This window comes from Barbus barbus (genome assembly GCF_936440315.1).
Source record: "Barbus barbus genome assembly, chromosome: 14".
NCBI lineage: Eukaryota > Metazoa > Chordata > Actinopteri > Cypriniformes > Cyprinidae > Barbus > Barbus barbus.
Window position 1 is genome coordinate 13,446,517 of NC_136742.1, and position 16,666 is coordinate 13,463,182.

A 16,666-nucleotide genomic window follows, 5' to 3' on the forward strand; every position below is an offset into this window, starting at 1 on the left:
TTAGAAAGAGAGTGCTAGAGTCAAATGAGGGTCAAATGAAGATGGAAGAGATGTGGATTTAGCTGTTTCTTAAATATATGTGCTTTTAAACCCATATAAAATATGAAAAATATTTTTAACATCAAGAAAAAAAGGAAATTAATACATTAAAACAATATATAGAATTAAAAGTAAGAAAAAATTAAAGTCAACAAGTGATGTGTCCATTAACATTTTTCCCATCAAAATGAAGATTTTAGGTTAAATTGTAACTACAACTGTACAAGGGAAACTACAACTTCGGGTTTCACCATTTTAACCACATTTGTGCTTTCACTGGATAATTTAAACGTAATAAAATACGTTTTAATTTGTATTCTCTCTCAATATGTCTACATGATTGAAAAAAAAAATCTCAATATCATGCTACTACTAAGCAGTATTAGTATTAGCAGTATTCTTAATGATACAAGTAATTCAGTGCTTTTTAAAATAGTTCAAATAGGATTTATATGTTTAAAAATAAATTTGGTACTAAATTTAGTGGGGCGAAAAGCACATTTTCCTCAAGTATTTTTTTTTTTTTTTTTTTTTGTAGGTTTGGTATTTTATAGAAACAAGACATATTCTCTCAAACCATTTACTATGAACTTTCTGTCTCTCACTTTTAACCCCAAACGTCCCGTTGACTGCATTCGTTGTGAGAGGGGGGTTGAACATGTGCAAGCCTGAAAAGACCCCCTCAGTCGTCATGTTTCAGTTCAGGAAGGCGTGGCCAGGGCCTCACCTCCAGCGTTGGCCAATCAGAGCGCAGCGGGCTTCTCTTGAAAGCCTCTTGGGCAGCGGATATATAACCTCCGCGGCGGGCTGATGCAATACTGGAAGACACTGAATAAAGCCTCAGTGACGGAAAACCAGATAAAGAAAGCTGCTCACGTCGCCCAGAAAAACACGTTTTCTGCCTAATCTCTGAATCTTATTCTAGTCAACAGGTGAGTGAATTCATTTACTGAAATCGATTGCATTTTGCTTTTAAGATTGATTACAATTAGAACCTTATCTGAACGCCGGCTTCTGATGGCCTTGACTGGAAAGATAAAAATGCATGATAGTTTATTTATCACTTTCACAACCTTATCGCATTTTACTTCTCAATCCAATTGCTTTGTCCTAAAGCATTTCGTTAAATATCTAACGTTATGTGATTTTAGGCCTATAATGGAGCTCAAGACGTGGTTATCTTATATACCTCTTCCTCATTTTGTCACTTTCCAGAAAAAACATTACTTGCCTTTAGTGTTTCATAAAAGACGGTAGTTCGTGTCAAAATCCTGATAACGTTACCGTTATTTTAAGGTGTTCGTATTTTTAGGGTGTAGTCGTCGAGAGCACGTTTGCTCACGTCCTTCTAGAGCCGCTAATGTTAGTCAGCCAGCAGAAGTCTTACACATCGCTTCAGTCGTACCGCTAGTTTTAACCCTGGGTTAGACAACTTGTCATTTTAAAACGCGGTTATCACTTCTTCTGAATGGCTTGGAAACTACTTAGCCGAAATTGCAATGCTAAAGGTGCAAGAATGTTACAGCGAGTTGTTTAGCAACAGACAACCAATCATGAGCTCCCTCGGTGTTATCTCATTAAATATTCATGAGCTTTGACGCGAAGTCTACAAGCATGTAGAAAACGGATAAAAAATGTAGAAGGGTTAACTGGGTTATAAAGAGACCATATTGTATTTGCCTTATGTTATGTGAATATTTCAATAGACCAGAGCGGGTCTACGTGGCCACTTTTAAAACGGGGCATGTAAGTTACCGTATTATCCAACAAGTTAGAAGGTTAATACGGGGCTTACAAATATGCAGTGTGAAATCTCGAAACACGTCTACCAAAAATTATTTACTAACCCGGGATAACGTATGAAAAGTGTGAACGTGGAACAAGACAACCCAGCATTGCGTCCCAGGCTTTGCACTGCGAAAAAAGCCTTTGAAAACTAGTCTAAACTGATCTAAATTCCCAGAAGTCTGACTGACCTTTCCGTTCGAGATCAAACAGGATTGGATTGTGTGTTAGGGTATTGTGAAGCAAAAAAAAAGAAAGGGGACACGAACAGAACAGTCAGCACAGACTTGGCACAATGAAGCCTTTGGAGGTCGTATTGAAGGATGTGTTCGGCATCTTGCCACGGTGCTCGCGTGCTGATTGGCTGCCGGCGAAGGCAGGGCAGTATAAATACTCTTACTTAACATTCTTCGTTCCTTTCGTGCCTTTACATTTGCAAGGTAAGAAAGCTCGGCGATGACAACCTGGAAAATAACTTTTTTTTCGGTTTACTGTACGAATTTAACAGAAGGATGAACTTTTAGGCGCCTTACATCAGGTTTAGTTCATTAAAGTTTGTTAACCTGCCATTGTAATTTACTGCACTGAGCTTCATGTGACTACGTTTGAAATAGCACTGATGTAAGAAGCATATGTTCAATGTTTGACTCAATGTTAATCCGAAAACAGCACAAGCTTTTATATTTAGATGTACAGCATCTTCCAAACTGTATGACTTGCTTCTGAGGAACAAGAAATGTTAGGCAGAATTACAAACAGAATGCTAGTTAACTACCTTTCACTTTCAATGTATAGAAAAAAAATATGCTGTGGAAGCGAATTGTGACTGAGGCTGTCATTATGCCTGACATTTCTTTTGTTCCACAGAAGAAAGTCATACAGGTTTGGAAGGGCAAAACGGTGATTTATATGACAGTGCACGTATTAGGTGAACTACTCCTTTAATTGTAGGATCTGATAATGTGTGATACCTCAACGCCTCTTGTTTTTGCAGGTAATTGAATATGCCAGTCGTCAGAGCCCTCAGTAAGGTGGCAAAGCAGGCCCTGCTGGCCCCTGCATGTGGATGCCAGCCTCTGACGGTGGCGATACGCAACATCAGCTTCTCCCCGCGTCAGGTCACCTCTGGATCTGATGCCAGCTTTCATTCTGTGTCCTTTTCTGAAACCGACCACCCCAAAGTTCTCATCACAGGTATGGGAAACGTCAGGTTCTTGGTACTTTGGCATTTTTTTTTATTTAAGAGTTGGGACTTCTGTAATTTGTCAAGTTGATCACAATGGTTTTAGCACATTTTTCAGAAGGGTGGATCCTGACTCCCCTACGGTGTTTTTTCATCTTTCTCTCTCTTGTCAGGTGGCCTCGGGCAACTAGGGGTTGGGCTTGCTAAACTGTTAAGGTATGCATATTATAGTACATATATAAATGTGTTCCATTTTTGCATAGTAGATGCATTTGCAAATGTAATGTTTTACATAAAAACGCATGTTACATAATAAAATTATACCTGCTGTCTCATAGGAAGCGATTTGGAAAAAACAATGTGATCCTCTCAGATATCAGGAAACCACCAAGCAATGTCTTTCACAGTGGTATGTCTTCTGTTAATCTCAAACAAATTCTTACTATAATTTCACGAGATAAATAATTGGGGTAGTAGCACTCTATTAATGGATCTGTTATATTATAATTATATATCCATTTAAACCAGATGTTTGTCAGATGTAGTTTGGGAAGTTAATTTATACATGTTGAGGTAACTTGGGTGAGTAAAGAAGTGCTAATTATGTTTATTATAGTTGCTAATGACCTGTTTTGTAAAATTATAACTAGCTTGGATAATTGATTTAACATTTGTTTGCATGTCTATAACAGGTGAACATGCACAATCATAGCATTTATTTATATAGCTTAATGTTAAAAGATGAAGGATTTTTATCTTCATTTCAACATTTTTAATATTGAGAAATATGTTTAGAGCTAGACTGATTCCACAAATTCTTGACGTTTTGATTACATTTTTTCACACAGGCCCCTTTATCTACTCTGACATTCTGGACTACAAGAACTTGCGAGAGATTGTAGTAAATAACAGGATCACCTGGTTAGTGCATTACAGTGCTCTTCTAAGTGCTGTTGGGGAAGCTAATGTGTCACTGGCACGAGCAGTCAACATCACAGGTAAGACTTTAATGTAATGCATTGCATTTAGACAGTACATTAAATGTAACATTTTTATACTTATCATAATAATCTGCTTCTGTGTTAATTTATTTTTTTCAAATAAATTCCATCTAAAGTTTTACCAGGAAAAATATGTAGTAGTTCGATTAAATATCAAGTAGAAAGATTGTATATAGTGTTTACTGTAATTAGGGATGCACCGATCCGATACTCAGTATCGGTATCGGCTCCGATACGGTCATTTTCTGCGGATCGGGTATCGGTCAAACGTTTTTTCATGAATGTATTTTACAACAATTCAAAGAGCAATGTGTATAATTTCACCAGATTTAGTCCTACACTTATTCACTTTTAATTGTAAATAAAAATGTTTCATTAGGTTTTATAAAATTATTGTGCACCCATGACTTTTCTAGAGTATTTTTTGCTGTATTTTAAACCAAGTTTATAATAGTATTTTTGTCATAGATTATATATTTTTTCATTTGTTATTTTTCATTAAAATTACGTTATCTATATGTAGTAGATTGTGTTTAACACACAAAAGAGTAACACACTGACACACAGAAGTATAGAAATTCTACATCGATTAAAAAAAAACTGCGCTGGTATCGGATTGGATCGGTATCGGCAGATACTCAGAATTTTAAGGATCGGATCGGTTCTGAAAAAATGGTATCGTTGCATCCCTAACTGTAATGTTGTAAAACATTGATTTGGTTATATCTTTCCTTAAAAATAGCCTTTGATAAAATTAGCTTTTGATTCTGATATGGCACTAAATATAAATTAATTCTAAATCAATTTTTATGAAATTTTTTCTGTAGGACTACACAACATCCTAGACATTGCAGCAGAACACGGGCTTCGGCTTTTTGTGCCCAGTACAATTGGTGCCTTCGGACCAACTTCACCTCGAAACCCCACTCCTGACCTTTGTGTGCAGAGACCACGCACTATATATGGTGTCTCTAAAGTCCACGCAGAGCTCATGGGGGAGGTAGGACACCAGTCACCCTTATTTTATTAAATATGAAGTATTGCACATATTTTCTGTGCCGTATGGAATATTATTCTTTACCCATGATCCTCTTCTGCAGTACTACCACCACCGATATGGCCTTGACTTCCGCTGTCTACGGTACCCTGGCATCATCTCTGCAGACTCACAGCCTGGCGGTGGCACGACAGGTACGGTGCACTCTGCTACATCTGTGTTTTTTTGGCACATGACCTTGCTCAAATACGTAAGTGAGGTTATGCAACTGGCACTTGCTCAGAAATGCGGGTGTTGTTCGCTATGAGTATTTTTAGATAAAGAGATAGCCAGCACCAGTGCCGACCAGCCATATGAACCACACCTCCAGCTGCCAGAAGTCACATGTAAAAACCTGTTACTGTCATACTGTTGCATGTGGTAGAGGAGACTGCTGACCAAAAAAAACAGCAATGACTCATGGAAGTCTGTCTTTATTGACTTATCCAGACTACGCCGTGCAGATTTTCCATGACGCCGTCAAGACCGGCAAGTTTGAGTGCAACTTAAAACCAGACACACGGCTGCCCATGATGTACATTGATGACTGTTTGCGGGCCACGCTGGAGGTGATGGAGGCACCGGCGGAATCGCTTAGTATGCGCACCTACAACATCAATGCCATGAGCTTCACTCCAGAGGAACTTGCAAACGAGGTTCAAAAACAGCTGCCTGATGTTCAGGTCACATATGAGATTGACTCTGTACGACAGGCTATAGGTATGATCCAAAAACTTTCATCAAACATTTTGGTACAAATAAATAGTGCAAATGGTGCAAAAATGCTTGTTTTTTCATCCGTATAGCTGACAGTTGGCCCATGAACTTTGATGACAGCAACGCACGCAATGACTGGGGCTGGAAGCACGACTATGATCTGCCAGAGTTGGTCCAGACGATGCTCAACTTCAATGACTCCCGCATTGCCCAGGCCAACTGAGTCCGCTCATGAACACTAATAATTTGTATATTTCATAAAGATTTATAGTGACGCAGAAGAGAGATCCGTGGTCTGTAAATAGTCATATTCCTTTTCTCTTTTGTGTCATCTGTATATTCCTTTTGACTATCAAATACTATATGTATAATTGCAAATTATACAAAGAGGTCAGGTCTCTTTTCAAGTCAGAGTTGCACAGGTATTTTGGAAGCTAAATGAAAGGAATGGGTTTAAACCTGACGTGATCCTCTTGTGCTTCGCATTTAGTGAAAAAGGATCATTTTGTCTCCAGGAAAAATAAACCAAACAAACATGAAAGTCCAAAAATTAACATGGCAGATCCTAAAATGCAGCTTCCCAAATTATACTATCCTTCAGGTTTTTTTATTTTTTATTTAAGAGAAATAATTTTACTGTACCTTTGCAGAAGAACATAATAAATGAGGAAAAGACTGATGAACGAGTTCAGACTTAATAGAAATGAAAGCTAGGAATTGTTACAGCAGCTTCAACCCATTCTAATATAAAGAGACAAAGATTCTGGTTTAAACAGGGTGGGACTCAGATGTAGGTCCTCAGGGAGAGTGAGGGTGGTCATGATGAATGACGTTATCATATCCCTTTTGGTTGCTTTTCCTCTCTTGTTCACTATCTATTTATTCAGACTGCTCACAAATGAAATGCAAGATTTGGTCTTGCTTCACATGTTTGCTGTATACTTTAACAAGGTCACTTTTTTAAATGCAGCTTCTGTCATATATTGCATTTGCCCATAAACATTTTCCCTCTGGGAATATATTATCCGGTATGAAGGGGAGAATGGGAAACAAAATTAAATTATTTTTAGTTAAGCTTTGCTTCCACATCTTTTGATCACAAAACTTGTCAATAAAGCTTTTTTTTTATCTTCACAATTTTGCATGGTCTTTCATTTGAAATATAATTATTTAGTTATTTGAGTGCAATAGAGCAAGATTTAAAAAAATACCTTTACATTTGTAAGTAAAGTAGGATGGAGCTGTCATTTTTTCATTGGTGTTTATATGCACTTGTTAAATGTTACCCACTTGATTACAGTACCAGTCATTGAAACTTTTATTTATAACTTGTGGGAAATATAATCGTTTTGAAGGCAGTCTCTCTCGCGGCCATAATGACTGTACAAGAGCTGTGCATTAATGCACGTTCACACTGCACCGTCTTGTCACTTTTGATCAAGGCGATTAGTGCATAATGCATTGATTTAAGACTATAATCTCCCTAAGTTATCGCAGAACCATTTCTGACTGAGTCGTTTTCCTTATCCGCAGCAATGTCTTGGCATGTTTTTATTGGAGCCGTGCCACAGACATTTCAGTGGCATTCGACCAAGTTTCCCTTTTATTTAGATTACAAATGTACACTTTGAAAGCAGGTTATATAACACCTGTTTGTACAGTATATCCAGTAACAAAAGATGTGTCATTTTTTTCATAAAGTAGGGCAATAATATGGGCGGCAGTTATCTGATAAATTGGTTATGTAAGTAGGACTTGGCAAAGGTTGTGTTACGCCACGAGATACACTCACCAGGTTTCCTTGAATAATGTGCCTTCTTAAAGTTTTGTGGTCATTGTCATAAGATTATTTGACGTTTTATTTTTGTCTCTAGCTCGAACACTGCAAAAACCGAAAAAAGAGATTAGAAAGTGGGTTTTGTGGCGGGGCTCTTGGCCTTTTTGCCACCTGTAATATGAGAGTCAGACGAGTTTCAGTTGAGGACAGTTTTATCTGTCAGCACTTCTTCCAAATTAAATTGTACCCCAGGCCCAGGTAAAGTATGATGATGTGATCTGTGAACACAAATAGCGTTGTTCGTCTGCACTGTTGCTCGATGTGAGCGATAAGTGTGACTTAAAGTAGTTTAGTGGTGTGACACAAAAATGTCCCAGGACAAGGTTTACAGTTGAAGTGATTCATTTTCTTAAAAAAAAGAAAAATAAATCACGTAGCCTAATAAAAGTATTTAAATGCATTATTTTAAGTGGTTGCAACATGTTTATTTTCCTTCTTCTGTCTTTGTGTTATACTTGTCATGAAGCTTGTTTAATAACGCTGTTGCAAAATCACTGATGTTTGTATTTCCATCGTTTCATAACACTCTATCATTTCATAAGTTAATTGCATAACGTGTTTGAAGAATGTAGAGGCTGTCGCACATCACATTGTCTGGAAGCCTCACTGGTATGAGCAGAGGCGTCATGCCCATTCAAAGTGAGGGGGGCACGTGCCCCATCAGATTTTTTGAGCCAAGTGGATTTTGAATGCAGCTTTCAAAAGACTATATATATTTATATTTTCTATATTTGATACAGTAGAACGTGCGTCATATCATCAGCTGCTAAATTCAAATCTGTTCGGTTTTTATAGTACTGCGCATTATAACCAATCACACACGATGCTGTTGAGTTTATGAATGCAATGCCCAATCAGAGGTGTTCAGATGAGTTATAGCTGAAACGCCGGTGTTTTCTTCACTTGCTCACTGACTGAATACCTCTTTCTGGCGAATTCTCTTGTTAGAAACAACAAAGTGTAGATGTGTGTACTGAAGGAGTGGATTGCAGATCTACAATGACCCTCATAATAATGTTAATTATAATATTTATTTAATAATTATTTATCACAGTTACATTTATTCATGCTAGAAAATAAGTTGAATATGGCTTTAGTCTGATTTGTTACTCTCTAAGAAGCTGATCTCATTGTGTGTGTGTGTAGTTAACCATGATAACATTCAGGGCAGAGCTCGGCAACCAATTAAAGATAAGTGTTGTCTGTGTATGTGTGAGAATGTCTATCTTTGCAGCTAGATGCAGAGAGAGAGCTCTAGGAGGAAATCATCATTTGCCATCACCCTGATGTCCAGGGTAACAGATATACGTCTCTGGAGAGACCTTTGCATCTGACCTCTGATCAATTGTCTTCAAAATAATCACTAGAAGATATGCTTTGAGTTTTACGTCCATGTGTGGAGATTTTCTAAGTTTATCTACCAACCAGAATCTTGCTTACCTATGTATTGACGTAATTAGTGACCTTGGTTAGAGTATAACTATTGGTGTCTAGAACATGTACGCAGAGCGGCCTACGAACTGTTGAAGCTGACTTCTGCTGATGAAACTGCAAACTATTTTCTTCAGTAAATGTTTCTTTAATTAATCGCATCTCTGACTCCTGGTCTTTGTTCATCATACCTGGTCCTTGGGTTTTAACTGTAATTCCCCAACAGTACAAATCTGTAAGTATTTCATTTCACAGTGTAAACAGCTTCAGTGATTTTAATAAGAGCGTGCTTTGAGAGTGCTCGAACTCTACTGTCAGTGAAAATGTTCTTTGATTATGTAAATGTTCTTTGCTCTCTTTCTGTACGATGTAAGTGTTATGATTAGTAGCCTAACTTACAATGTTTTTATTCACATTAAATTTCAGTGTTATATTCACATTAAATATAAAGTCAGTCGTATTAAAAATGTTATGGCACGACACCCATATCTGTTACTTAAGTTATCAGACAGGTTTTTATGCATAGGCCTAGTTAATAGACTACATTATCATGCTACTTTGACCATCGCCCACTATAGATCAACTAACATAATCTATAAAGGTGAGAATTGAGATATTTCATAATATAGTTAATGCATTTGGGAATGTTTTGAATAAAAAGGAAAACACACACACACACACTCGTGCCTCCTCATATATAATGAGTGCATGATGCCCCTGGGTATGAGGCATGCATTTAAACAAACATTGACCTTTACTTGACCACCAAAGATGACACCAAACTGTGAAGAAATGATACGCCCAGTCTATGGAAATATGTGCAGTTGTACATAGCCTATGCAGTTAGCAAAATTAGACTTAACATTAGTTTAGACATTAACAACTGATAAAGTTACTGTTTAGGTGTTACCTTATAGTCAGATAATCTGAATTAAATAAAATCTATTTATTATTATAATTATTAAATAATTAAAAGTAAAACAAAAAATATGACCATTTGAGTGGTTTTGACAGCAACACACACATATAGGTGCAGCTCAAAAACTTAACTTTTTCACAATATTTTTTTTAGATATATATCTAATATCATATTGATATTGTATATCAAAATATATGGCAGAAGGTTTAACAGGGTTTCAAAAAGTTTGATCTTTTTTTCTTCAATAAATTTTCTTCATTTCTTACAATAACTTACATCAAGTTTTAATGGCTAAGACTGACTAATTTGTGTTAAAAGCTTACAAAGTTATTAAATTGTGTACAATTACATATACATACGTTTTTTTCTGTTTTATTCAAGTAATATAGAGAAATATGACCAATTAAAACAAGTAATTAGCTCTTAAAAACCTGAAAACAATTTGTTGGGATGGTTTTGTACTGTAAAAACATCTACCCCTAGCACAATCTATATAAATGTAATGCAAACATTACCTAACACATTTGCTTGCCTACTCATATGACAGCATAACCTCCTCCCACTTGTTCTTCTCAGGTGATACTCTTATCCCAATTCACGAAACTCCTGTTGAGTTTCCCAGAACTGAGCAATACATTTCTAATGTAGTGCCTTCTTTCTTCTGCACTTCCTGTTAAGGCTTGTCACGTTGTATAAGCATTCATTGTGTGAACACACCTCTCCACCAATACCAGAAGCAGGAGTGAGTCAACATGCTGTGTGAATATTGAAAATCAGAGCTGGCAGTCTGTCCGTCTGAGTGAAGGTCGGTATATAAACAAACAAGTTCAGTCAGTTCCTTGAAGAGAGAAGTGCCAAAAAACGCTGTGTTGCAGCTGTCTCATGGTTGCCTGTTGCTACATATAGCAATCATCATCAACAACCATAAGGACTTACATACTGATGGTCTTTTTGAATTAAAAACTCAAACACATGAATACACTCTTAAAAATGAAGATATTGGCATTTATGGTTCCATGGACAACCTCTAAAATCCATGGAACCTTTCTATTGCACAAAAGGTTATTTAATATTATTAAAATCTTCTTTACACTTAGAAAGTGGTCCTCTGTTCACTGGAACTATTCACTGAAAACTTCCTTGGGGAACAAAACAAACAAACAAGTGAATGAATAAACAAACAAAAAAATAAAAAAATAAAAGGTGAAATAAAGTGTTGCTAAACTTGGTCTAATACAAAAGTTTAAAAACCTGATTTGAGTGATTTTTACATCAATACACATTAAATAAAAATAAAATAAAATAAAGGGGCTATAGTTTAGGAAAAAATATTGGTATATATTTTCTGTAGATTAAAGAAAAATATTTCACATAAAAAAATAATTAAATGTAATTTCAAATTTGTTATTTTTAAACGTACAATAACTACAATTTGTGTACAAATGTAAAAAAGTGAAGAGCTTATTGATTATTTCATCATACATTTTTGCTAAAAAACAACCATTTGACGTGTTTAAAATAAGTTACTTTTCATGGTTGGTTGAATGCTAGATAATATTTTATTTAACATATCTAATAAACTGCAAATTTTTTCAGGAGTTTTATTTTCAGAGTTACTAGAGAGTTGTTTTACATGAAAAAATGACTGTGTAGTTGTCACAGAAAAAACAAACAAACAAAATGAACACACATGGGATTTGTGTCTCTAATGCTTTTTAAAAAATTCATGGGACACCGAAGTGTACTGTATTAAGTGCCTCTGGTATTAACAGATAAATACATGCTCCAGCACATCCCTTTCTTGTCAATTGAGTGATTACTAAAGGCAATGCAATCTGTGACATTTGCACCTCGGCAGTTGTGCCACGTACAGTAGTATCAATGACCAGTGAGATGGCAATTCAATAAGACGTCAGCAGCATTCCTCACTCAGACTCTTCTTCTTTCACTGTGTATCACCACAGACAGCAGATGAACTCTTCAACCTCGAGCTAAAGATCAGCCTTCACCTCCGTAATGACATGCTTCCCATTGCAGAGAAATTATGCGTTATGTCCAAGTTGGGATCATAAAATTTCAGTCTTGTGAGAATGGATTTCTAAATTCACATGTAAAGAGTTTTGACAGGATATGATAGATTTCCATACTAAATCCAACTATATTGTCTGTCGATAAAAATGTAAATTTTCCATTTAATTCAAAATATTTGTACGGCTAACCGGTAGCAATAACTCTGATAGCAACTATGAAATAAATCATCCATAGTTTATATATTCAGCTCATTGTCAGAAACGAAGCCCAGAGTCTGCAGTCATTCTTGTATAAGTTGCCACTATTATTTCTTTTCCTCACACCTCACTGTGTTCACAGTAAAAGGATTCTCAGGTAATTATTGTAGTTAGTTTGTTTCTAAAACTTAAATACACCCAATAATTAGAGGACAAGAAATTTGGAAGTAATTATAGTCGCATGATGATTTTTATAGCTGATTATATATTTTTTCTCTGCAATTTAGACAAATGTATTGAAAATACAGCTGTGCAAAGCACAAATAATTGTAGTCTTGCCTATGAAACAGTATTTTGACTATGATTTTCATGCAACAACAAGAAACGTGTACAAATGAAGATATGATCACAATAATACACATAAGAGTGAACTGAATGTAATGTTTTCAGATACTTAACTGCATGTTATTTACAATTAAATGAAATTGTATTATAATTGATATCAAATGCAATTATTTGAACTTAAAGAGTTATTTTTTGACACACTTAGTTAGGACACAAGTACCTTTAAGTATGTTTATATGTAATTTAATAATTACTTCTATTTAAATTAAAGTGTAATGTAGTGACAAGCATTTTCTTCTTTGAAAGTTATATAAAGTGTTTAAATATATTTGTAATTACACATTTGTTTCGATGAAGAATTTATTACATTTTATCAAACAGTATGTGAACTTTACATGCATTGAAATGATACACCAAAGTTAAAAATTTAGCGTTTTTACATGCTTTGGTATGTTAGACACATCAAAATAGTATATTTTGATGTGTAAAAGATTATTATAAGTTATAACATAATGATTTAAAGTGTACTTTAATGCTTTTAATTGGCATTATTACAAAGAACACAAAATAAGTCATTTTGAAGAATGTGGTCTCCACTGACTTCCATTGGATTTTTTCCCATACTATAGAATTCAATGGCTACTGTCAACTGTTTGGTTACCAACAGTCTTTAAAATATCTTCTTTTGTGTTCAACAGAAGAAAGAAACTCATACAGGATTGGGTGAGGAAATGATGACAGAATTGTCATTTTTGGGTGAACTGTTAAAAGTGTATTCTAGGCCTTTTATTTCTTGGTCTTTTATTAATTTGCAGTTTTATTTTTCATAAGGGTATCTTGCACACAAACCTGATTTCAAATCTGATCTTTGGGACTGACTGTCCACAGTGTAATTTAGTAAGGGATGACATCTGATCCATTTGTTCAGACAGTGTCCTCAATATCTGGGTTGCTGTGGTAATCGCTTCAGAGTCAGCAAAATGCTAAGAGACCTGAGAGAGTAACAGTGCTCAGTAAAAACACTTTCCACATGATTCAGAATAAACCCATTTTATCTGGAAACTGTACATATGGACCACATTAACACTGGGCAGGTATGGGGAGTTTAATTTAGGTATTTACTTAATCTTACTCTTTGGTATTAATGCCATTTTAATTGCTTTAAAAACGATATGTCAATTAAGCAAGGCCTTACAAAATTAGGATGTGTCATGAAAACCAGTTTGTTTTAAAGCTTGATAGCCACTACTGATTCAATTAAGACACAGCTAATTCAATTAAGTTACATTAAATAAATCAAAACAAATCTCTAAAAGCTAAAATGAGATCCTTAAGCGGCCAATAATTAGTTATTTAATTAAATGGCACATAATTGTAAATAGTTAACCCACTTACGCCATCTACTGTTACAAAATATAGACTACCAGTGCATATATAGGTTATTTGATGGCGTAAATAATCTAAATTCGTGTTTGTTGTGGGTTTTAAATGATAGCATATTATATAATAATACTGTAAAGTTTTAGACGACAGACATGATTATTTTTATACAATACATTCATTTTAATCAGGCACAAATTGGACAACCTGCCTGACTAGTCGCTCCTTCATGTGTTCAAGGACCCCTCAAGATGTCCATGCTTGCCGAACGTGAGTTTACAATTTGAAATGTTTTATTTTAGGCTAGTTTTATAAGTTTGAAAACATTATTTGCCATTTTTTTTGTAAGATTGTATAAGGAATGTATATTTTATTTGGTTGAATATGATATATTAAAGTCATTCTTGCGTTCCTCCACGTTGTTTAACATGTTTGCTAGCAGGCTAGCCGTCGTGACTCTTTAATATTATTATTATTATTTGTGTTATTATTAATATTAATATGAGGGCGAATCATATGAGTTGTACATATATTCTGATTTATACTGTATCTCATAGACGCACTTTGTGATAATGTTTTCTGAAACAAAAGTAACATGAAAGTGGATGTTTTGTTAATGCAGTGGTTTAATATTGAGAGTTTGTAACATAACGTATTGTTTTGATATTTCATAAGCTCGTCGTAAGCAGAAGTGGTCTGTGGACCCTAGAAACAGCGCATGGAGCAACGATGAGTCCAAAATTGGACAGAAAATGCTGGAACGCATGGGCTGGTCCAAAGGAAAGGTAGCAGGCTTAACACATCATAACAACAAAATATGTCAAATATACATTATAACACAAAAAATCTCAATTTAAGGTGTTCGTATTAAGGGGAGCATTTGGCCCATTTGACAGCTGTCATGGCACATCACGTGCATAGGTTATGATTTTAAAATAACATTCTTGAGCACCGATATTTTAACTTCTGCCCATATAAATATGTCGCCAACGTAACGTTATATAACTGGCTGGCATAGATGAGGATTTGTTTAAAATGCAAAGTATTTGTGATAATCTTCTTGAAAGTACCAAGCAAATCAGAATGAATGAATAAATAAATAAATGCATACATAAGAACCTTGTGATAGGGCCAGTGAAAGTGTTGTCTGGCAAATAAAAACTTTGTTTATTGAGAACTGAAATATTTTAATATGTATACTCTTTGTTAAATCATGTATACAGATATATTTAACTGGAAAAGTTATGGTTCTAATATATCCATGTGTTTTTCCTGGTTTGTTTGTGTGGCAGGGTCTTGGGAAGAGTGAACAGGGGGCTACAGAACACATCAAGGTTAAAGTCAAGAACAACAGCCTGGGTCTGGGCACTGCAGTAAACAACGAGGTGAGGAACCACTCCTGTTTTCTTGGCTTTGAGATTCTTTGTTCTGTTTTCTGCTTTTTCAGTCACAATCTGTCATTCTTGATGGTGTTTTTTGTGTTATAAGGATAACTGGATTGCCCACCAGGATGATTTTAATCAGCTCCTTGCTGAGCTTAACAGTTGCCATGGACAGAACAACACTGACAGTAAGCTGATTTTTAAACATGAAGTGCAAAGCACCACCACAAAAAAAGGGTCACTTTGATTACAAGTGAGAGCAGCCTAATTGAACCTTGGGATGTTTATCATTGGAGCTTTGAAACGTTTGATTTCTATCTAGTGTTCACTAGGTGGTGCTATTGTGATGTTAAAATGACATGAAACGTGCTATAGTCATTGTCATGTTGAGAAGAAAAATCTGGTTTTCCTTTCTCTTATATTTTGTGTGTGTAGAGTTGTGTGTGATTAGACATTTTTTGTGGTAATAATTAGTATTATTTTAATTTCTTTTGTTTTTGTATACTTTTAGCCCCCACACAGGAACAGGGTTTTAGTTTGGAGGAGAAGTCAAAGACATCCAAGAAAAGGGTCCATTACATGAAATTCACTAAGGGTGAGTCATTCAATGTCAGAACATCTTGCAAATGAGCTATTATACTGCATGACTTTATTTTGAAGAAACTTTGCTGTAAAACAGTGGCTCTCTTTTTGACTCCAAGGCGCCTCATTGTCCACAACAATATTTATACAATAGGCCCCATGACTTTTTATTTTTATTTTTTTTTGTTTTTTCTCACAATTTGTAACTGATAATACATTTAAATTTAGACTTCCCAATATATTTAGGATTTTCATGGCAATGGGAATCCTGGTTTTTCAAAGAAATACAAAAAACTGTTTTTGAGTGGGTGAAAAGTTAAAGTATCTTGAATTTTAGTTGTTTTGTCTTATTTTAATGCTTGATTTGTCATCTTGAGGCACCTTGGGAGTTTGCCAAGGCTCGCTAGTGGGCTCCGGCTCTCTGGTTGAGAACGACTGCTGTAAAGTTAATAGTTTTCTCCATACAAGTGTATTGAAAATAAACAAAAATGAATGTATTTTATTTTATTTATTATTTGTGCACCTATATTCTGTGATTGACCTTTTCACAAAGAAATCACTTGAGTTGCTCTGTTTAGTCAGATTTGTCTATTTCAGTCTGGTGGTAAAAGGTTGTTTCTTTTCTTTTTAAATAACCTACATGATGTGTTAATTTGAAAAACATTCATGAAGCCAAGCCAGTTTTTTTTTTTTTATTATTTTTCAATTTCCTTTATAAATTAAGCCCCCCTATCCATCACTTCCTGTGTTCAGTAGCTGAACTTTATATGCTTTGGCTTATGTAGTAAAAGCTCACGGGTC

The 16,666-nt window shown here is 35.3% G+C and overlaps 2 protein-coding genes across 3 annotated transcripts in view; both read left to right on the forward strand.

Moving 5' to 3' along the window:
* Window positions 1-795: 795 nt before the first annotated feature.
* Window positions 796-6,896, forward strand: LOC306879869 (L-threonine 3-dehydrogenase, mitochondrial-like). Of its 2 annotated transcripts, none has more exons than XM_079433091.1 (9): window positions 796-971; window positions 2,819-3,018; window positions 3,181-3,223; window positions 3,346-3,416; window positions 3,856-4,005; window positions 4,836-5,008; window positions 5,109-5,199; window positions 5,495-5,764; window positions 5,851-6,896. In XM_079433091.1, exons 2-9 carry the CDS (start codon window positions 2,829-2,831, stop codon window positions 5,982-5,984), a joined length of 1,122 nt encoding a protein of 373 aa, XP_079289217.1. In that variant the 5' UTR covers window positions 796-971; window positions 2,819-2,828; the 3' UTR covers window positions 5,985-6,896. The 2 variants fall into 2 exon arrangements, with proteins under 2 accessions (XP_079289217.1, XP_079289218.1); XM_079433092.1 differs by lacking the exon at window positions 796-971 and adding an exon at window positions 2,240-2,264.
* Window positions 6,897-14,128: 7,232 nt separating this feature from the next.
* The window catches only part of LOC306880137 (PIN2/TERF1-interacting telomerase inhibitor 1-like), a 33,209-nt gene continuing 30,671 nt past the window's right edge, over window positions 14,129-16,666 (forward strand). Inside the window, exons 1-5 of the mRNA XM_079433465.1 lie at window positions 14,129-14,171; window positions 14,577-14,686; window positions 15,194-15,286; window positions 15,390-15,471; window positions 15,795-15,878. Of these exons, the coding sequence (XP_079289591.1) occupies window positions 14,153-14,171; window positions 14,577-14,686; window positions 15,194-15,286; window positions 15,390-15,471; window positions 15,795-15,878 (388 nt within the window). The 5' untranslated portion in view covers window positions 14,129-14,152. The remainder of the gene's footprint in view (window positions 14,172-14,576; window positions 14,687-15,193; window positions 15,287-15,389; window positions 15,472-15,794; window positions 15,879-16,666) is intronic.